Below are 21,985 nucleotides of genomic sequence, written 5' to 3'. Positions count from 1 at the left end.
TGAACCGCTGAGTGGAGCAGCGAGGACAGGAAGGTCGTTTTGCCAGTTCTCCAAAAGCGAGAACTAGGGGAGCGACTGTCGCAGGATGGCGGTTTCCAGGTCTCTTTCTCCAGGTTTCCACCGGGCTGGGGCTTTCCTAGGCCGCTGCTCTCTTCCATCCGCAGCCCTGGTCAAGGCCGGGGAAGGGGTAGGGGGCGTGTCTGGGGGCGGGGGCCGCGTGAAGAGGAGAAATTTTTTTTTAAAAAAAACCAAATAATTAGCATCGTCAGATTCCATTGGCTCTTCGACGGCCCTGCTTTGCATACGCCCGCCCTCTGGCTGCCAGGGTTTGCTGGGGCTCAGTAGGGTTTTGCAGCCGCCAGGCTACGGTGTTGTAGTGCGGGGCGGGAGCTCTGTGAGCCGCGGCCCGTATCCCAGAGCAGAGAGCTAGAAGCCAGCCCAGCTGCGGCGGCCGTATCTGGGGCGATCTCCGTCTTATCGACACTGCGGTCGGCGCTCAGAGGCTTCTGCATTTGTCTGGTCCCAGGGAGAAGCGGGCCAGACACTTTTATTTTGGATGAAAGGCGCGGGTCCTGGCGGGAGCTTCCCTCCCGGCCTGGCTCGCGGCTCAGTGCGTCCTAGCTCTGGCACCGACTCCAGAAGATGACTTCAGGGTCCGCCGTGTATCTTCCAGTGGCGACGGCTCCCGGAGGCAGGCGAAAGTAGTGACACTTGCTGGCAACGCCAGGTGGGAAAGTGAGCCTAGGCGACGAAGAGCCCCGCTGATCCCGCGGAGCCCGGTGCCCACAGCTCCTTGCCTTTCCTTCCCCTGGGCTCCCCGGCGGCTGCAGCATGAAGTGGCGCAGCGATGGCCAGAAGAGGTAAGAAGCCGGTGGTGCGAACGCTGGAAGATCTGACGCTGGACTCGGGTTATGGTGGCGCGGCGGACTCTGTGCGCTCCTCCAACTTGTCTCTGTGCTGTTCTGACTCGTACCCGGCGTCCCCGTATGGCGGGAGCTGCTGGCCGCCTCTAGCTGACTCCATGCACAGCCGGCACAACAGCTTTGACACTGTCAACACTGCCCTGGTGGAAGACTCCGAGGGGCTGGACTGCGCTGGTCAGCACTGCTCGCGGCTGCTGCCGGACCTCGACGAGGTCCCCTGGACCCTCCAGGAACTGGAGTTGCTGCTGCTGCGCTCGCGGGATCCCAGGGCAGGCCCTGCGGCCCCCGGCAGCCTGCCCAAGGACGCACTGGCCAAGCTCTCGATGCTGGTAAGCCGGGCTTTGGTGCGCATCGCTAAAGAGGCGCAGCGCCTGAGCCTGCGCTTCGCCAAGTGCACCAAGTACGAGATCCAGAGTGCCATGGAGATCGTGCTGTCCTGGGGCCTGGCGGCTCACTGCACCGCTGCCGCGTTGGCCGCGCTGTCCCTCTATAACATGAGCAGCGCTGGCGGCGACCGCTTGGGCCGTGGCAAGTCGGCGCGCTGCGGCCTCACCTTCTCCGTGGGCCGCGTGTACCGCTGGATGGTAGACAGCCGCGTGGCGCTGCGCATCCACGAGCATGCCGCCATCTACCTGACCGCCTGTATGGAGAGCCTCTTCCGGGATATTTACACGCGGGTGTTGGCCTCCGGGCTACCCCGTAGCTGTAGCGGTCCCGGTCCTGGCTCCAGCTCGAGTTCTGGCCCAGGCCCCGGCTCAGGCCCTGGTGCCCCTGGCGCGGATAAGGAGCGCGAGACGCCGGGAGGAGGGGCGGCGAGCGGTGGCCCATGCAGCGCAGCAAGCAGCGCCAGCGGAGGCAGTAGCTGTTGCGCCCCGCCAGCCACGGCTGCGACCGCGGTCCCGCCAGCCGCAGCCGCCGCTGTCGCTGCCAACCACCACCACCACCACCATACACTTCACGAAGCGCCCAAATTCACCTTGGAGACCCTGGAGCACACAGTCAACAACGACTCGGAAATCTGGGGGCTTTTGCAGCCCTACCAGCACCTCATCTGTGGGAAGAACGCCAGTGGTAAGTGGCTGTACGAATGCCTCCTTCCTCCCACTCCACTCAGTCAACTCCAGGCTCAAGTTTGCCTCGTGTGTCTCCCTTCCGCATCTCTCTGGCCACTCGCGCTGTCCACAGGCTTTGAGGTGGGGGCTAGAGTGGAGACAGCTAGAAACCTGTACTTTTCACTCCTGAGTTTGGGATCCGCGTATTTGACACTGGTAGCAAAGGTACCAGAACACACAGGGTTCCGCCCCCGTGTGCCATGGCAGGAGGTGCCTGCCTCCCTCGCGACGCCTTTTTTAGTATACATTTAATGTAATATGTTATCTTATTCGGATGAGGCTTGAGACGTTTGAGTCTACTGCATATCTTCTAGAACCCTCTTTTGATCTTCAAGGGGGACACAGTCCAGTGCTCACGAGTTTGGCTGAGGAGGCACCTTCACTTCTCTGCCATGCAGTTCTACCGCTTGACCCGGGCCCTCTGGGGTCGCTGTGGGAGCGCAAAGAAGGCGTGGCTGGCTGGCGGTGGCGAAGGTGAACCGGTATAGCTGGGTGGGTCTAAACATGTTCACGGAGGTGGATGTACGTGTGTGGTGGTGGTGGTGGTGGTGATGGTAGGACGGCGACGTTGCATAGCTCCAAGTTTTCCGAAGCAGTTTCTGAGCACCTGAACCCAGATGGCCATGGGAGGGTGGGAGCGGGGCGGGAATAGCGACGGACAAGGCCAAGGATTCCTATCTCTGGCGATTTACATCTATCTGTCACTTGATTGAAAGAGAGCCTCTAGGGATCCGGACTGGTGGGCGGGGTTGTCAGCTAAGGGAGTCCTTTCCAGGAGTTCTAAATTCCCTTCATCGCGCCCCACTGGAGGGCGCTGGGTGGGCTTGAACATGCATGCGGTCTTGGAGGCATAGCGGGTGGGGCTGGGCCGCTTGTTTTCCTCGGCTTGAGCTGGCGGTCCCTGTCTGAGAAAGCCTGAGCTAGACACTTCAAAAGCTTCAATTTTCCACAGGAAATGGTGGAGGAGTAACTGGAGACTCTAAAAGCAAAATAAAACTTTGTTATGTATTCCAGGCGGCTTGGCTCTCGGTTGCGTGGTCGGAGTGAAAATGCAGCCTTTCTGGGCAGATTTCATTCATGTTGCAGCCTGTCTGTTTCCTCCAAGGCAAAGGAGAGATGCGTCTGGCCTGGCTCGGCCACTGGGGTGCCAAGAGTGTGCGTGTGGGTGTGCCCGCGCATGTGTGTGCAAGTGCCTTGTTGAGTGTACGAAGGAGCGAGCCAGCAGGCTCCAGCTTTAACCGTTTGTAAATTTACCCCCATGGACTCTCTGACTCAATCCCCTTCACCTGGTTGTGATCATCGTGGGGGAGGGGAAGAAAAGAGCAAAGCTAATGTGTGTGTGTGTGTGTGTGTGTGTGTGTGTGTGTGTGTGTTGGGGGCGGGGCTAGGCTCACCCTTGAACCCGGAGACTCTTTCACCTCTCTTTACCAGAGCTCTTCCCTGTCGTCTGTTGCCCTAATGCATACTCCCCAGAGGACACCAAGACACACAGCCGTGCACAGGCACAGACCAGCACACGTGGCAAGTACACAGGATGTCCCACTGAGAATGGGAACATTCGATGACAAAGTCTGAGGCTTCCTGTGTGCTTCTTCAGAATGGAGAGGGGGGATCCACCTGTAATACCCCCAAGTTTTGAATTGTTCTTTGTTTGGAAGATTGCCCTCACCCTAAAAGCACAGACCAGCTTAATTTCCTTCCCATTGCAAGCTCCCAGTGTCTCCCACTGCAGTCACCCCGTAAGCCTTAGTAACCTCAGCACCACAACGCCCCATCTTCCTCTTGGAGTTCTTTTTCTTCCCCATTTTACTTTTACAGGGGTTCATATGCCCCTCCCCCACCCCAAGGAAGCCCTAGTCCGCAAACAGGATCATCCTGTTTCATCTCTGTCTGCATTCTCTTGACCTGGTTATTCCGGGTGACTTTTCTGGGCCCCGGTCTCCTTGTCTGCAGAATGCAGATTTTAATACCCAGTATATCCCCAGCCCCTCCCATGGCTCTGTTAATAGCCAATCCTTTTTTTCAAATAGATTTTACTTTTAGGATCTTTGGCCTCTTTTAAAGATAGCATGTGTGTTTATCCCTTTTGGAGTAAGGCTAATTTAAGGGGAGAGAAAACCACAGGGCTGGCTTTGGGCAGGGTGAGTGAGTGGCAGTCGAGCCATGAAGCCACCACAGACTTCCCCACATCACACAGCTTAACTCCTGGGATTCAGTGCTCTTCGTTCGGCCTTTTCTGGCCCAAGATATGCTGTTGTTTCATCCTGATCTCTTCATCTTTCTACGGGCTTGTTCAAAATGGCTGGGCATGCATACAGAATAGCCAAGGAATGAGTGATTAATGTCTCAGGCATCCAAACCATACACTAAACACCAAGCCCAGTGCTTCAGCCATCTCAGCTCGCATGGCAGTCTCTCTGACCTGCAAGCCTTACTGAGGACCATACCCCTTCCACAATGGATTTCCCCTCTTTTAACTCGGTAACATCACTTATTTATTCATTTGTGAATTCATCTGTTCTTCGATATTTATTGAACAGTTTTTAAATGCCAGGAACTGAGTAGACACTGGGTAAAAAGGCAACCCCAGCCAACGTGCTCCCGAGATCACTTTATATATTGATCCTCAGTGCTCCTTTTGTCTAGCTCTATACTGTCAGGCGGGAGGGTCGTGCCTCAGCTGACAGCGTGCTTGGATAGCACGCACAAAGCTCCAGGTTCAGTTCCAGCACCGAATAATCACCCAGTCATGTAGTGCCAGCATGCAGAAGTGGAGGTAGAAAAATGAGGAGTTCAATGCTGTCCTTGGCTGCATAGCAAAGTTTGAGGCCGGTCTGGGCTACATTAGACTCTGTCTCAAAAAAAAAAAAAAAAAAAAAAAATACTGTCTCTTTTATACAGTTCAGGAGACTGAAGCACAAATGAAACATTTTGTTTTGTTTTCGTATTGCTTGTTTGAGTGTAGATGGCCGACGTCAGGGGACTGCACGGTCAGCTGCTGTGCATGTAACTTCAGGTGCAGATGAATTCCCTGCCTTCAGGCCATCCTACATCATTATCCACACAGTTGAGCACTGACCCCATACAATTTGCTGTTCTTTTTGTTTCTGTTTATACACCTTTTATACCTGCTGGTCTAAACTGGCAGTACTGCATCGTGTGTGTTTTTACATTTTCCAAGCTGAAGGGAGTACCCAACACACACAGCTAGAGCTTACTTGATGCCTGTTGAATTGAGCAAACTGCATGGTGTCCTCAAAGAAGCTAACTGCCTTTTGAGCCTCTTGAATTTCATTTTAACTTATCTGTGTGTGTGTCTGTGTGTGTGTGTGTCTGTGTGTATGTCTCTGTGTCTGTGTGTCTGTGTCTATGTGTGTGCCTGTGTGTCTATGTGTCTGTGTGTGTATCTCTGTGTGTATCTCTGTGTCTGTGTCTGTGTGTGTGTGTGTGTGTTTACACTCTCAAGGATGCCATGGCACCCATGTGGAGGTTAGTGTAAATGAAAAAAAAAAAGAAAAAGAGAAATAAAAAGAAAGGCCATGATTGCTCCTGGGGGCGGTGGAGGGCAAGGGTTATTGTAGATGTGAGGAAGGGGCATAGCCAACGGCAGAGACATCTGGGAGAGTCTAGAGTGAACATGACCCTGAGCCAGGGCCGGGCAAGGTGAGTGGGGAGGGGAGAGCCAGGAGACCAAGGTAGGTTAAAGGGTAAACTGAAGTAGGAAAAGCTTCTTCAGTGGAGATCCTAGACAGGTGAAGCAGGCCCGAGCTGAGAGATGCGAGATGGCCAGGCATTCCTCCTATTTGTTCATTATAAAAGGTATGGAAATGGTGGGTAGGAGTGAGGGTGCCATGCTCTGCAGACTGCTTCCTGCTGTCTGGGGAAAGGGCAGCCTAGACCCTGGGCGAAAGAAGCTCAGGGGAGGGGGCAGAGTATGCCAGCCATACCCTGTAACGGGTAGGGACCGACGGATGCTGGGAGAGCCTGGTAGCCAGGCCCTCTTTGATATGGTAGTCACCCCAGCCATGGACCCTGGCTTTAAGACCTAACATCCCAGCCTTTCTGTTGATAATACATGATAAAGGACAACACATTATCTTCTATAAGGATAGGGAACTGCGGGCCACCTTGGAGCAGTTTGTGAGGCTGGACTACCTGGGATTTGGAGTCACAGAGGATGCAAACACCTGGGGCTGGTGAGTTTGGAGCAGTTTGCAGTCTAACACAATGTAGGCCAGAAGACACTTGTGAAAGTCAATTCACTCCTTCCAGCCAGGTAGATTGTGGGGATCAAGTTCAGGTCCCCTTAGGCTTGGTGGCGAGCACCTCTACCTCTTGAGCTATCTTGCCAGCTCTTGAATGCTCTTTGGAAGTTTTTGAGTTTTGTCCCACACTTACAACTGTCTCTCCTTCAGATTTGAATAGTAAGCTGCTAAGGCGGGAAATCATGAAACTAGTGGGACTGGGTTCAGAAAACAGAGCACAATGGGCCTGGCACTAGCTGGGCAGAGCTTGTGTCTAAGCATCAACTGAGAGGGGTGTAGGTCCAGCATCAGCTGGGCGGGGCTTCGGTCCCAGCATCAGCTGGGCGGGGCTTGGGCGCCAGCATCAGCGGGGCGGGGCTCTGGACCATGCCCTTTGTTTTTGTACTGCAATAAAACTCTTCAGACCCAGGTTTTCTTGTGTCGCTTTGTAGGTGTTTTGTAGAGCCTGAGCAGCAGAGAAGAGACACCAGACACTGATGGGTTTCTGTGGGGCGTGAGCATTTGACTCAGTCCATTCCACTAACGCTAAAAATAAGAAGGGGGCAGAAGGCTTTGGTCATTAATCATTGATCTTAAATGCCCTCAGAACTAGTTGTTTTCCACTGAAGCTTGAAGTCCTGGCTCACCTGCGACCTGGCCTCCTCTAGAGGAAGCAGCGCCTTCTCTGCACCCCGTCATCCCGTGTCTTGGTCCTAGTTCCCTTCGGAATGCCTGGCACACTGTGAAATACTTTCTATTGCTTCTTGACTAAATGAATGTAGTCAGCTCATCCAGTCTTTAGGGATGTCAAATGTAGCCTCTCCTCTGTAAGGGCTGTTGCTATCATATCAGCGTCCCGAGTCACACGTCCTGGATTTGGATTCCAAGGCTGCCATTTTTTTCTAGGTGTTTGTTCTTGGGAGTTCCAGGCACAGCCCTCGACTGTAAAATGAGGTTAGTAATTAGGTGAGATTGTTCGTCCTGAGGTTGTCAGTCTGGTGCGTGGGAGGGGGGCGGGCCTCAGGTCACGGTGGCAGCGTGATGATAGCCTGGCGTTGTAGTATGTCCTTTCTCTCTCACACTGCATGGATGCCCCCATACGCTCAGTGTGGAGGGAGCCCACAGGTGTGGGTCTCTCTGTCTCTCTGTCTCTCTGTCTCTCTCTCAGGATCATATAGGTCAGTGTACCTACTTCAGGCACTGACCTGTGAGCATACCTCCGTGGCCAAAGTCACCAGAAGGTTGTTGTGACTAAAAGGAAAAATCTTACTGTGTTTCATTTTTAAAAATCTTTAGTGAGGGTGCACCAGGGAACTTCTGAGTGATGGAAATGCCCCCTTACGTCAACAGAGGTATCTATTGATACTTGCCAGAGTTCATCCCATCATGAAATTTGGCTTTGTGCATTTCTCGGTATTGTAAGATACCCTACAGGGCAAAAGCAAGACATGCCCCCCCCCCAAAAGCCACAGGGATCCTTGCATGAACCTTTGTTATACATGCAGAAAACTTTGCAGGGAAGGAAGGAAGAGGCAGTGTAATTTGTCCAAATCAGAGAAGAATTTTCTGCTAAGAAACAGCCAGTTTCCAATCTTGGTTCCTCTGTCTTCTAGCAGGTGAGTTATTGTTAGGGTTTGGGTTTTTTTTTGTTTGTTTGTTTTGTTTTGTTTTTGTGGGAGGAGGTGGTTGTTGTTATTTGTTTGTTTGTTTTTATCTTTATGATGAGGATCACATAGAAAAGAAAAACACACATTTTTAAAAACTGAAGGAGTACACCTGTAATCCCAGTACTCGGGGAGGCAGAGGCAGGCGGGTCTCTGTGAGTTCAAGGACAGCCTAGTCTACAAACCAACTGAGTCCAGGACAGCTAAGGTTGCACAGAGAAACCCTATTTTGAAATGTAAAAACAAAACAGAAAATAAATTAAAATAATAATAATAAAATTTAAAAAATAGTAAATTTTTTTTTTAAAAAACTGAAGGAAACGCAAAACTACCATGAAGGACAATTACAGCATTAGACCCGATCTGGTCTGTTGAAAATGCCAGCTGTGTAGTAGGGCGCTTCCTGGTTGGGCTGTTCTGTGTTGTATGCGGTTCTGCCGGAGAAAATGTCTCCTTGTCTTTGGGGAGGCAGCAAAGCTGTCTCAAGAGTCCCACTGATCGGTGCCTTTGTTCTCAGGGCACATTTTTAATTAACTGGCTCTTTGTAAATTAAAACCAGGAATTTGGGTCAGTAGAGGGTTATTTGGTTTTTGGTGCAGGCGTGTCAGTTCCTTGTTGGGGTGTTTCATGAAGCGTCCTAGTAATGACCTAATAAAACAGTGAAGGGTCAGTTGGAGGCTTGAGGTCACAGGTGGGGTGCCTGATGGCCTCTGAATAGAAGAAAATTCCTGAGTCCTAAATCTGTTGTTACCTGTAGCCTTGAGGCAGAAAACAAGCTCGCAAAATGGGTCTGGTTACCATTCACTGACTGTAAATTGACTCTGGGGTCAGACATCCCTGTCAGCCCCAGGTTTCTCATCTGTAAACTGGGTGTCTACTCTAGGAAAAAATAGCTACACCTGCAGCACTTATCACGCACCAGGCACTTGTTTTAATCACTTCCACGCATTATAATTGTTACATTTGCATCAGCTGTTATAAAAGACAATTTCCAAATCGCAGTAAAAAGCCGTTCTTGTCCACTTAAGCTCTCTGATTGGGTGAAACGTGGCCTGGAGGAGTCAGGAGCCCCATGGGATACGGAAGGAGTTTTGCTTTGGTTCCTCAGTAGCGGCTCCTTTGCATTCCTCCAGCCAGCAGACTGGGGAAGCGTGGCCAAATGAGGGGGGTCTTAAGACAGCTGCTCACAGGACAGGTCCCCTTGTTCGTGTCACTAGCCACCTCTAGCCACATCGGTCTCGTCACCGGGCATACGCTTGCCTGTCTTCGCATCCTTTTCTCTTCCCTCTGAACACGGCTCCTGACTTAGTATTTGAGATCTTTGAATAATGCTCAGTCCCATTTACTGCACTTAATGGGACTAATCATAGCTTAGGGACCTATAAGCCAAGATGATCTGCGCTATACCCACCTATCTGCACTCACGTACCGTATTGCAATAGAGTGGAATAATCACACTGAAACTCACTCTTAGAAAAGGGACTAGTGAGAGACCCAGGCCAGTGACTGGTTGTAGGCTCAATTTTCTTAACCAATATATTTTATTAACAACTTAGTGACGGAGCATACGTCACTTATAACCCGACTAACCAAAACAATAGGAAATGAGGATTAATAGACACAATAATAAAACCATAAAGATATCAGTTATGAGCTACGATTCTCCTGCTACAATCAGCAGGATTTCTTCTGCTGGAACCTAGAGTAACCAGAACCCAGAACCTCAGGAGGAGCTAGAGCCTCGAAGCCTTCCCTCGAGCGGTTCTCTCTAGGAGTGTCTCAAAGTACAGCGACGAACAGCCAAAACTATCCCAAGTCTCCAAAAAGCCCTGCCTCCAGTTCTGGGCTCATTTATATATCTCCTCCCAGAGTCTGTTCATGGGATCTTTTCAGCTGGCAACAATCAAGCTCCCGCACGAGGTGGTGGGTTTTTTAAGTGGATTAACCTCACCTGTTCTCTCACAAGACCGTTTCAATCCCGCACTTGGGATCCTAAAAAACAGGTTTATCTCTCCTTCAGCTGGTCCTTAAGTGGTTCCGAGAGCTTGCCAGCTAAGCCCTGCATGCGTGGCCATGGATGACATTTTTGGATTAGGCCTGCATTCTGCTCTCTGGGAAGCATTTGCTGGTTCGTTCCCACTCCCAGCTCTAGCCGGCGTGAGGATTTTCTTTCTCCTTTTATTCTTCTTTTGGCCACACTTGAAGTGGGTCTTGCAAGGTAGGGGCCTTTTTAAAGGCTCTAGATCTTTTGTAGTTCCTTCCCTTGAACTTTTAGGTAACCTGGATTACTTCGGGGCCCTCACAATAAGACCTTTAAAACCCAAGCTTAGAGAGTCTTGCCCATGCAATTCAGTGGGATTGTCGTCAATGCCATTGTAGTAGTCTGCTTTGAGTCCCTGTGCTGAAATACAGGAAGCAGCTACATTTACAAAGAAAAAAGGTTTATTTAACTCATGCGGGGGTCTTGGTGCCTGTATTGTCTCTCCCTTCTGTCAAGAACTGCATGGAAATTGCAATAGCAAGATATCAATGGTTAAGATTTCTGTTGGAGTTGGGGAAACGGGGGGTGGGGGGTGGGGTGGAGGGTGGAGGGGGGTGGGGGGTAGGGGGGTCACCTTTTAAGCCAACGATAAAGATGAGAGATGGAACTAAACTTGGGGTTTTTAAATCCTTCTTAGGTGAACTACCAAAGGGTTCACTCGGCTACCCGCCAAAGGCAGTGACTCAAGGCTCTTCAACTAGGTCCCACCTCTCAGAAGTGCCATCTTGGGAAACAAGATTTTAATCGCAAAGCACCCTTGGTGGATGCTCAAACCCCGTCTAGCAGACACCCAGAGTGTTGGTATCTACACGCAGAGTTATTTTCTGCATCACATTTTATAGCCTGGATCATGCTTTGCCTCTTTACACATCATCCCCTCCCATCCTCTACTTCTCTCTCTTTCTCAAGTTCATGGCGAACACACTGAAGCTATTAGGTTTATAGGTTTACAACCCTAAGCTTGTATCATTTCGCTTACAAGTCTTCTTAATCTTTCCTCTTATGGTTTGGGGGGGGGGAGGTGTCTAGAAATTGCTATCTCCTCCACCTCTCCACTATTCCTTTCTAATTTGACTTGCAAACTGGCTTATTATGCCTCAGATGAGCCCAGTTGGAGCTCATCACCACATTCTATTACCGTTATTTCCCTAGCCTCCTTCCACAGAGCTTCGGCTCACTGGGCATTGGTCCTGATGTCTACGTTACCACAGGTGACAGGTGAGCTACTGCATAGCGTGGGGCTCCAGTGTTCTGCCTTCTAATAACGCTGCGTATGTTAAGCACCTCACTTCTGGTAACAATTTCTGTGTTAGCTAGAGCAAGACTAACTGATTTATCAGGTAAGTCCTAATATCCTAGGGGCAGAACACAATAAAATTGTCTTCTGGGCTGCAGTGTAGCTCAGTGGTAGAGCATTTGCCTAACACACACACACACACACACACACACACACACACACACACACACACACACACACCCTTTGCATTGCAAAAAGCACGAACAAATTTTTGTTTCCTTTTTCACATCAAGTCCAACTGATGATGGGAGTGAGAACAACAGAATTGTTGCACAGGAGGTTTTTTGTTTTGTTTTGTTTTTTGTTTTTTGTGGGGTCTGTTAGGATTAAAAATGAGATAGCATGCAACAGATGTGAATATGGAGAGATTTACTGTAGAATCATGGGAGAGAAGGAAGTGGGGGAGGGAGGGAGGGGCACCCCAGGGGAACAGAGGCAGAGAGACAGGCAGAGAGAGAGAGAGAAACAGAGAGAGAGAGAGAGAGAGAGAAAGAGAGAGAGAGAAAGAGAGAAAGAGAGAGGTAAAGTAAGAGACAAAGTAAGAGAGCAGAGGGTGGCAGGGTTGTCCTTTTATATCCTGGGCCCACACCTTGTGGAGGGCAGGTGATGATGCTGGAGGTTGCTAAGCAACCTGGAGGCCAGCTGCTTATATGCCGACAGGGCCATCCTGAGCATGCATATATCAATCCCTCCTCTATGCCAGTGACCACTACTTTAACACGCTGCCGTCTTAACTAGATGCAAAAGGTCTGGGAATTGTGGCCTCTTGATAAGCAGCTAACGACTCTAACCCCAATATTACACTCTCAGAGGGGGCATAAATGCTTTAGATAGCTACCCACTTCAATACCTGTAAATAGGTGTTATTACCAAGCCTATTTTTCAGATCGGGAAGTTGAGGAACAGAAAGTTTAGCGAATTTGCCTAAGGTGACACAGCGTGCAAGTGGCCAGGCTGAGTGTCACTCTCTCTGTACTTCCTTAAGGATGTGAATGAAGACCAGTGTGTTACAGTAAGTAGGAGATGTTTATGCTGCGCTCTCACCCACAACACACATTTAATGGCTGCTGTCTCCATCTTTTGTTTGTTTGTTTTTTGAGACAGGGTTTCTCTTGCAGTCCTGGCTGTCCCAGAGCTATCTTTGTAGACCAGGCTGACCTCAAACTCACAGCGATCCGCCTGCCTCTGCCTCCCGAGTGCTGGGATTAAAGGCGTGCGCCACCACGCCTGGCTTGCTGTCTTTATCTTTATTATTACTGATAGTGTCTCCCTGAACTGGAAGTGACTTACCAGTGATGGACTACGAAGCTCTCAGGCATGGGAGGATACAGGTTTGAGGGACTCAGATCCCAAGAAGCTCAGGAAGGTTCTATCAAGTCCCTGCCTTTTTCCTCTGGGCATCCCATGCCTTCTGTTCAAAGAGGGAAACTGTTGCTTGCTGGACCAGGTCCTAGTCTAGGCTTTCCACATATTCCAGATGACCCTGTTTCAACTTCAGATACATCTTGTGAAATGTGTATTTCAGTCCTCCATGTTTCTGGAGAAGAAACTAAGGCTCCGCTAAGTTCAGCTGTTGGTGTGAGCTGCCCCTGCTACCATCAGTAACCCTAGTGGTGAGAACCGAATCCCAGGAACTATTAAGAGACCCTTGGGAAGACCCTCAGAGTAACCAACAGGGCATGACTTCTCAACCCTGATGGCCATATATGGGAGCACATGACACTATACAGCCCAAGCCCCCGTGTCCTCTGGGGGAAAGATTCTTAAATAGTGTAAAAGTAATCAGGCTTCTGGGATTCAAACTCTTACTGACTGAGATAGAGGGTAAGCCACCCAGCCTCTCCATGGCTGTCTTCTCTTGTTCAGAAGCATAACTCTTAGGGCATTTGGGAGGTGCCTGGCATGTAGGAATTGGTGGCTTTATTCTGTTCCATATGGCTGACTCCACAGTGCTTGGTTAGATATCAGGCAACATGATCGCTGCCTTCCTGTGGCTTGTGGGGTTTGTGACAAATTTAGTTCGTTCATCAAAAATGATAATGCCGATGTGAATTTGCATCTTGGCTCTTGATACAACTGAGAGGGTCAGTGGGTTGTGAGTCTCTGTTAAAGTTACTGGTATGCTTAGAAGGATGTGGGGTGTGGCCTCTGGGAAGAAAGCGAAGCTTGAGTAAGGTTTCAGCAAGCCAAGTTTGTTTGGAGAGGGTGGGAGAGTTTTCTGCAGGTGTGAAAAGCATGTGCAAAAGACCTGTGGCAGAGGGGCGCCTTAGTGGGACGGAAGAGGAGCTTGTGTGGCTAGAATGGGAAAAGAGAGGATTGAAGGGAGAAAAATAAAGGTTAGACCAAGTAGCTGCCAAATTAAGTCTCTTTTCTGGGGTCTCTGGAAGGCCTCAAAAAGTGTGTTTGTTTGTGTGTTTGTGTGTGTGTGTGTGTGTGTGTGTGTGTGTGTGTGTGTGTGTGTGTACCTCTTCATATATGTGCCTGTCTGTGTGAGGGTGCACGTATTTATGGAGCTCAGAGGTCGATGTTGTCTGCTGCCTTCCTTCATTATTCTCCAACTTAGTTTTTGAGGCAGGGTCTCTCACTTAACCTGGAGTTCAGTGACTCAGCGAGGCTGGCTCCAGAGAACTTCCCACCTAAGCCTACTCAGGTGACTCCCAGGGCTAGTAGTCCAGCCAGCACCATACCTGGATTTTTTTTTTTAATGTGAACTCTGGGGACCTCAACTCAGATCTTTGTGCTTGTGTAGCAAATACTTTACCCAGACCCTTGAAAAGCACTTTAGGAGGAGAGAGAGAGAGAGAGAGAGAGAGAGAGAGAGAGAGAGAGAGAGAGAGAGAGAGAGAGAGAGACTATGATTAAATCTGTGTTGTAGAAAGCTAGTATTGGTCACAATGCAGAGAATTCTGGGAGGAGAGGCTGAATGTGGGAAGACCAGTTAGCTACTGCCGTCCTCCATCTGGTATGAAGACAATCTTTTAGGCGTTTGCCCAGAGTGGATGAGACAACCAATCAGTCTCAGGTCCCAAGGGCCTCCAACAGCCTTTCCCTCTTCTCATCCCAAGAAAGCATATGGGCCAGGTGTCAGCACTGCTAATGGAGACACTGAGGCCTAGGGTGAGACATTGCCTTGATCAATACCACCAGGCTGAGATGGAACCAGACTCCCATGCTGCCGGACTCCCAGCTCATCGTCTCCTAGGAATGGGACCACCATCCATTGTCTCCTGATCACTTCCAGGAAGCAGAGCCTGTGATATGGACAGCATCTGTGAGGATGGATTTCCATTCCCACTGGCCCCTCCCACTCTGGTTTCCATCTCACAGAGGACATGAGCACAGACCTGTGCAGGCATCAGTAGATGTCTGCTGAGCCTTCTGGAGTGACGTCTGTGAAGAACCAGTCGTGCCCGATGCTGAAACCTTTCAAGAACTGTGACTACCTTAGCAGCAGAGGTCGCACGGATTAACTGCTTTTGCTTGGGTGGCATGTCTTATTGTTTGTCTCTGATCCAGCACAAGGTACCACCCAGGGAGCTGTGGTGCTTATAAGGAGTCTAAACATGAATTGTCACTTCTCTCTTTCTTGACGCCTCTAGGAAGCTCAACTGCCAGCCACTCCCTCTTTTGACCTTCCACCCCTCCCCTGACCTGAGCCAAGGCAGACTCGCCTCTTGCAGGTCAGGATGGGTTTAGTTTATTCTCCACATGGAAGCTGTGCCTGTGGCAATGGCCCCTGAGGTGAGGTCCACAGAGCCATGTGTGTTTGGTGTGGACAAAACCGTTTGGGTTATGAAGTAAGGTCAGAGCAGTGCCAGGGAAGAGAGAGGCATCTGGGGTGAGGGTGCTTACTGCACTGAGCTTTCAGTAGTGCTCCTTGTCAGCCTCCTTCCTGGATCACAGTGATGACACAGGCCCTCAAGAAGCCTGCCAGGGAGGGTATGGCAAGTATGTGACTGCCTTCCAACTCCCGCTCCCCCAAGAGACTGGTGTTGGTGCCCAAAGAGCAATGAGTTGAGGAGAGGAGAGCAGGGAGTCCTTGCCTCTTGGCAGCTCTGGTTCAGAGTCCCTTCCTGTCTTGCCCCATCCTTGCTACTGTCTTCTGCAGACACCATTTTTGGGCTAGATGTGGGCTACTTTTCACACATTTGGAGGGAGATGTTCTCATTGGCAGACAACACTCATGGGCAGGGTTCGGGGTGGGGGGGGGGTGGGGGGGCGGGCAGGGGAGGAGGATGTCTGGAGGTTGAGACAGAAATTCCAAGCTCAGAAGTCTCTTATGGTCATGGAGCAGGACGAGGCCAGCATAGGAGTGAGTGTAGGAAAAGGAGGACCAGGAACAATGCTCTTCCTAGAATGAGGTAGGCCAGAGGGGAGGACCAACCAAGGGAAGGCAGCTCAAGCAACTGAGAAGAGGCACAGAGTGATCCATTGGTCACAGAAGTTTGGGCTTTCTTGGAGAAGAAAGGGCAGGTGGCAGGGAAGTATCAATGGATTCCCATGCGGTGAGAGTGTTTCTGCCTTGGTCCTTATCGGCAGCTTCAGAACCGAGGAAGGAGCAGCTGTGTGCTCATCAGAGCCACACCATCTGCCATGAACCAAAGGATGCTTGCTATGCTTCTCAAAAGGGTGGAGGGGGCGTGCCCTCTGTTTGTCACCCATGATGCTTGTTCTATGGGCTTCATCATTCCCAAGCTCCATAAAAGGGCTGTAGGGACTTCGGGAGTGAGGGGAGGCAAAGAAGCTCCCAGCCCCCACCCCGGACACCCCCTGACCAGGCTCACTCCTCTCCCGTATATTTTATTGTTACTGGGTCTTTGGACAGACACTCAGGTTGAAAGCACTGGCCTCTAATATCCCAGAGGCTCTGGATACTTAAGCTGGGAACCCCACATCATGATGCCGAGGCTCCCAGAAGTAACTGGGCCAGAGGCTTTGGGAAGGAAAGAGAGAGAGGTGGATTCTGAACTTGGAACCCTCTGACAGAGCTCCAGGTTGGAAAAAATAAATAGATACATGGAAGAGACCCACTATTGGGACTAAACCGAGCTGGTGGCTTCAAACAGCTAGGTGTTTCAAAATAGGAGACGCTTTCTGGTCCTTAGGGGATTCTGCCTTTCATCGGATGCAGGGAAGGAATGTGCCCCCTTCCGTGCCACATCCTTGTGCCCCAGGTGGCACTTCTGATTCCAGGGAGCGGAGGCAGAACTCATCAAAGTCATCTCTGAACCAAAAATAGCCCTGTCCAGCCAGACACTGCTGCTCAACCTTCCAAGCCAATGTGCTTGCTGTCATTTGTCAGGGCCGGCAGCAGCATCTGTGGCTCTAAGAAGCCTGTCTTTTAAAAATCGGCTTGCCTCTGGAACTTGGGGATGTTTGCTTTTCATCCTAAGAAGTTTTGTGGCTGAACAGACAGGGTCAGTCCTGATTCCTAGACCCTGATGCAAGCAAACAGGGGACTTGAGGCCACCGGGATGCATGGAGCTTAAGTTATTTATCCGCAGAACTGTCTGATCTGGTTGGTTTTTTGTTTTTTGTTTTTTTTTTAAACCACCATCAGTCTGTGGTGAGGTAGTCTGGCTTCAGTCTCAGCACTGTCCTTTGCCAGCTGTGCTGCTTTGGGAAGGTTCTCTTGAAGATGCAGTTTCTTCCCTCAGCAGTGTGGCCACCTCAGTGATTGGGGGGCTATAAATGCCCTATTATTTATAAAGACTTAATAAACAGCATTAAGGGCTTGGTATACTCCTAATTGTGTCACAGTACTTAATCAGTTTAAACTAGTAATTAACATCTGCCGGCCACCTTGCTCCCACTACTACACACGTGGCACACAGTAGGCACTAAGCCATATTCGTTCAGCGAGTGAATGGGGCTATGCATGCAAATTCAGCAAAGTAGGGATTTGTTTAACACACTGACTGCTGTCTCCCCAACATTTAGAAGAGTGCCAACTTAGTCTTTGGGGCTTGATTGATGGCTAACCCAAGAATCTTTCTCTAACCATGGCCTAGGTGGCCAGCTGGGTTCTGCCTCTCTGTTTCTGAGTTCTCAGCCCTGGAAAACTCTGCATTTCTGAACTTGCTTCTTTTTGAAGAACAGAAAGAGAAGAGCCTTTGTTGTTTCTTTGGACCTACTCTCTGAATGAATGATGACACCACACTGACTCAGAATCAGCTACCGTGTCAATATGGTCTCTTGGATCTATGGTCTTTGAGTACTTTTGCACATTGCTGGGGCTCAGATGTTTTGGGAACCCAGATGGCGCATCCTATGTTGGGGAGATCCCCAGTGGCCTCATCTGAAGAATGGTCAGGACATACCATTGACCTTAGCCAGATGGTGGACACCCTCTACCCAGCATTGCAATCTCTGTGGCTCCAAAGGCATCTGCCCTTCTTTCTTTGGCAGTGAGAGGCAAAAACCCTGAAGACAGCTCAATTTGGGTCTTAGGTGCAACTTCTTGATGATCAGGGAACCCTTGATACATGCTTTCTGAAAGAAGAGAGGGGCTGGTAAGGGAGGAAACCTCAAGATCAGCATTGGAGTTTCTGTGGTGCCCTCCTGAGGGCCCCTGAGCGAGCTGCCTTTCCATTGGCTTACAAAGAATGGGTCACCACCATCTCGGGCTCCTTGGGCTTTTCCCCATTGCCGGCCTTTCTTGAAGAACCAGGTCCATTCTGATCAGATTCCTCCTGATGGAAGACACATACGCAGAGGCGCGTGGAGTCTGGTGTGCAATCCATTTTCTGTCGACATGCTAAACTGGCCCACACTGTGCTGGGCACTGACAAACAGAGCTGGCTCAGCAAGAGTCATCTACTTTTGTTTTCACTCTGTAGATAGGAATTAAGGAGACTGTCACACACCAGAATTCTTCTGCATCATGTTCATGAAGTCTCTGTTGTGGTTTTCAATCACTCGCTGGGTTTTTTTCCGTAAGGGAAAAGGAATTTATTGTGGCAGGTGAAGCGGGTGACTGGCTGTGCATCCATCCTGGAAGCTATCAGGAACAGCTGTGTGCTTCCATTTGGATGAACCATTGGGAAGTATTAGTATTGCTGGAGTACAGAAAATAGCCTGAGTGTGTGCTCATGAATGTGCATGCATGTTTTCTCTCTGTGTGTACAGGTGGGTGTATGCACGTGCATCTATTTTCACACATGTATTGTGTCTTCGTATGCAAATGTATATGTGTTTATGAATGTGTGTGTATGGACTGTATGCGGTCATGGGCACATGCACTGTGCCTGTGTGTGTGTGTGTGTGTGAGAGAGAGAGAGAGAGAGAGAGAGAGAGAGAGAGAGAGAGAGAGAGAGAGAGAGAGAGAAATGTACCTGTGTGTATGCATACATGTGCTGTGTTCCTGTGTGTATGTAAGTATACATGCTCACAGATGTGTGGGCATTGCTGTGTGTGTATGTATACATGCTTTGCACATCCGTGGGTGCATGTACTGTGTTTGCATTTACACACGAGTGTGCAAGCACATATACACAAGTGCCTGTATTAGCTTAGCAGAATTACCTGAAGTCTGACTCAATATATTGATGGCTATTCTTGGTTGTCAACTTGACTACACCTATGAGGTTTTAAAAAAATTATTAATTAAACCATTTGAAGTGGGAAGACCCACTTTTAAACAAGATCTTTTGAGGAAGGAGGATCCATCTTTAATCTGGGCCATACTATCTGGCGGAAGCCTATAGAAAGGACATGAAAGAAGGAAGCTCCTTGGTTGCCTTCGCTCTTACAGCAAGTCCATCCCATTTGCTGTCATTACAGCCCACTTCCTCAGGAATTCAGCATATACTGAAGACCAAAGGAAGCACCCAGCCTTGTGGGCTGAATAGCGACTGTTTCTTGTACTTTCCATTGGTAGTTGCCTATTTTTGGACCATCTGGACTGCAGTATGTAAGCCATTCAAATAAATACTCTTTGTCTCTCTCTATAGATTTATATAGAGATTCGGCCTATCAGTTCTGTTCATTTAAAGAACCCTGACTAATACGTTGTATTTTTTTGAATTCAGGTTGAGTTATGTTGTAATACAGGTTGAGGTATGTTGTAATACAGTCATGGAGGAAACGTGGAGGTCTTCATAAACCTTCACCTCCAACAAGCACACCCAATTGTATTCATGGTGAAGACCGAAAACAATGTTTGACGTTTTGCTTGGTGCATTATTTACTGCACGAGCATATTCTTGCATGATGGAGGAAGCTCTGATTTTCCTGGCATGGTCACGAATCCTCGGAATCCATGCAAAATTGAGCGAAATTTAAGCAGTCTTTATATTTTTTCAAAACATAATGGAGTGGCTATGGATGTCTGTTGACTTCACACTAAGAGTTTGGCCACTTCACTGCCGTTATTGATTCTGGCTTTGCAGTTCACAGTGGTTGATGATGATTATTGAAAGTATTGGCTTTTCTCTTGGGCCCAAGAACCAAGTTGCTCTGTGAAACAAAACGGTTCTTTGCTTCAACATCAAGGAGCCCGGTAGAGGTTAGCCCGAGACAGGTTCCTCCCAGAATTCCCTTCCCCAACTGAGGCATTGTCAACACCTCACAACATGAATACATTTACACACTCTAGCTGTCTAACGGAATCTAGTGCAAAACTGGGACCAAACAGAACCAGAAGCTCCTTCCTGCCTCCTCCCTTCCTGTGAGGGCACAGTGAAGTCTGTGCATCTAAACTCATACATGTCTGGCTTCAGACACCTGGGGACAGGAAGGGGGGCTGTGGTGTGGCTTTTTGTTTTCATAATCTACTAGAGCCCTGGCATAGCTCTCAGGGCTATGAGAGCCCTGTAAGAGCCCTGACCATGTCGAGCCAATATCTCATTGTAGAGAGCAGGAGAGACAAATACCTGGCAGGAAATCCCTCCCTCCATCCCTCCCAATCCCCTGCTGCTAAAACCTTGGTGGGAGATTTCCCCATAGGGCTCCCAGGATCGAATCCTGCCATAGTTAGCTTTATTTATTATCTTGACAAACCTGAAAAGAGAGAACCTCAATTGAAGAACTGCCTCCATCGTATTGGCCTCTGGGCATGTCTGTGGGGGTGTTTTGTTGATCACTAATAAATGTGGCCATCCCACTGTAAGTGGTACCATCCCATGGCAGGTGGGCCTGGGTTGTCTAAGGAAAGTAGTCATGGGCACCAAGAGAAGCAAGCTAGTAAGCATATTCTTCCATGGTCTCCACCTCAGTTCCTGCTTCCAGGTTCCTGCCATGAGTTCCTGCCCTGGCTTCACCCAATGGTGGATATTAGCTTCTACGAGGAAACAAACCCTTTCCTCCCCCAAGTTACTTTTGGTTGGTGTTTTGATCACAGCAAACAGAAAAACAAGCTAGAACAAACCTCTTCTTAGTGAGTCCCTGCAAACCTACACATCCCCATGTGCATTTGTGGAACCATCCAGTGTTGGTGAAAGTCAAAATCTGCTAAAGAGAAATAGCAAGACCGTGCTGAGCACCTGTCCTCAGCCAAGCTAGGTATCCAAGGGAATGGGTGGGTATGCCATAGGGGGACAGTTCTGAAGATGAGACATCTACGGTGCTCATCTGAAGGAGGAGAACAGGAGGGAAGAGGAGACCACATGCTTGCTCAGTCCCTCCAGAAAGGCTCTTAGATGGAAGGATCCCACAGTTCCACTACCAGTCTTATTCCATCTGCTATGCTGTCCAAGAGCCATGCTGTCCAGTGAGCCCCGTTCACTGCCCCTACTCAGAATACCCCAGGGACCTCTGGACCACAAGCAACCTTCTTACTAGAGCCTTCCTTTAGCCTTCTTCCCTCTCCCCATCCTAGTCCATCATGGGTCATCCCTTAATGGCTGCAGGTCAAATGCAAGCTCTTCAACCTGGCTCCCCATGATCCTGCCTCAGAGGAGCTTCTCAACAACAGACACCCCCATCCCCACTTGCATTCCTAATTCCAAGCTTCTGCTCAAGGTACCTAAGTGGGCTGATTCTATCCCTGCCCTCTTAGCCTTGCTCTCCAACTCTATCCTGCATCTCTTTCCCTTCTCTGGGCTTCCACTCTCTTGCTTGCTGTCTGAAAGGCACCTTGGGAGTGCATTGCCTGCCACTTTGGGTCTGTTTTTGTGCTTGGGGGTACCCAGGCATCATTGAGCACCGCTATGCTGGACTGGATGGAGTAAAGCTTAGCCGGGGTGGGTGGATTAGGTAGGATCTCAGTCCATGTGCATACAAGAGAAATAGCCTTCGCTAGAGACAAATTTTAGCAAGACAGCTTTCTTTATTGGGCAGTGGGGTACAAGGGCTGTATAAGCCTTGGGGAGTGCATAGGTATTTGGGGTGAGTGTATATCATTGGCTGGGGCCAAGGTGCTGGAAATGATTTGTTTGCATGAAGAGGAATTCCAGGTGCTTGCTGGATATGTCCTTACAGGGAGAGGGGGAAGTTTAACCTATAGCCTGGCCACCAAGCTATGTGACTACCTTAAGAATGGCAGACGTGGGGGTTGTAAAGCTACCTGCACCAGGACGTGCAGCCCAGAGCAGCCCTACTCTTGCCAGCCTCAGGAGGAGATTTTTGGGGTTTGGACAAGTCTCAACCTCACTCTTGCTCCAGGCCAGCTCCCTGGGTCATACTGCTTTCCAGCCGCACAGTTGCCCATACCTTACACTGTTGGATGCTCTTTGACGCTTGTGGCTATGCCTGGCTCTTCCTGGA

The 21,985-nt window shown here is 49.7% G+C and overlaps 1 protein-coding gene across 2 annotated transcripts in view; it reads left to right on the top strand.

The window, feature by feature from the left end:
- The first annotated feature begins 271 nt into the window (after positions 1-271).
- Positions 272-21,985, top strand: part of Abtb3 (ankyrin repeat and BTB domain containing 3) — a 184,648-nt gene continuing 162,934 nt past the window's right edge. For both annotated transcript variants that reach the window (XM_051139718.1, XM_051139717.1), the window contains exon 1: positions 272-1,994. In XM_051139718.1, coding sequence (XP_050995675.1) covers positions 848-1,994 — 1,147 coding nt within the window. In that variant the 5' untranslated portion in view covers positions 272-847. The remainder of the gene's footprint in view (positions 1,995-21,985) is intronic.

Source organism: Acomys russatus, chromosome 31, assembly GCF_903995435.1.
Source record: "Acomys russatus chromosome 31, mAcoRus1.1, whole genome shotgun sequence".
Taxonomy (NCBI): Eukaryota; Metazoa; Chordata; class Mammalia; order Rodentia; family Muridae; genus Acomys; species Acomys russatus.
The sequence above is the reverse complement of the archived record's forward strand: the minus strand, read 5'-3'. Positions and strand labels throughout refer to the sequence as shown.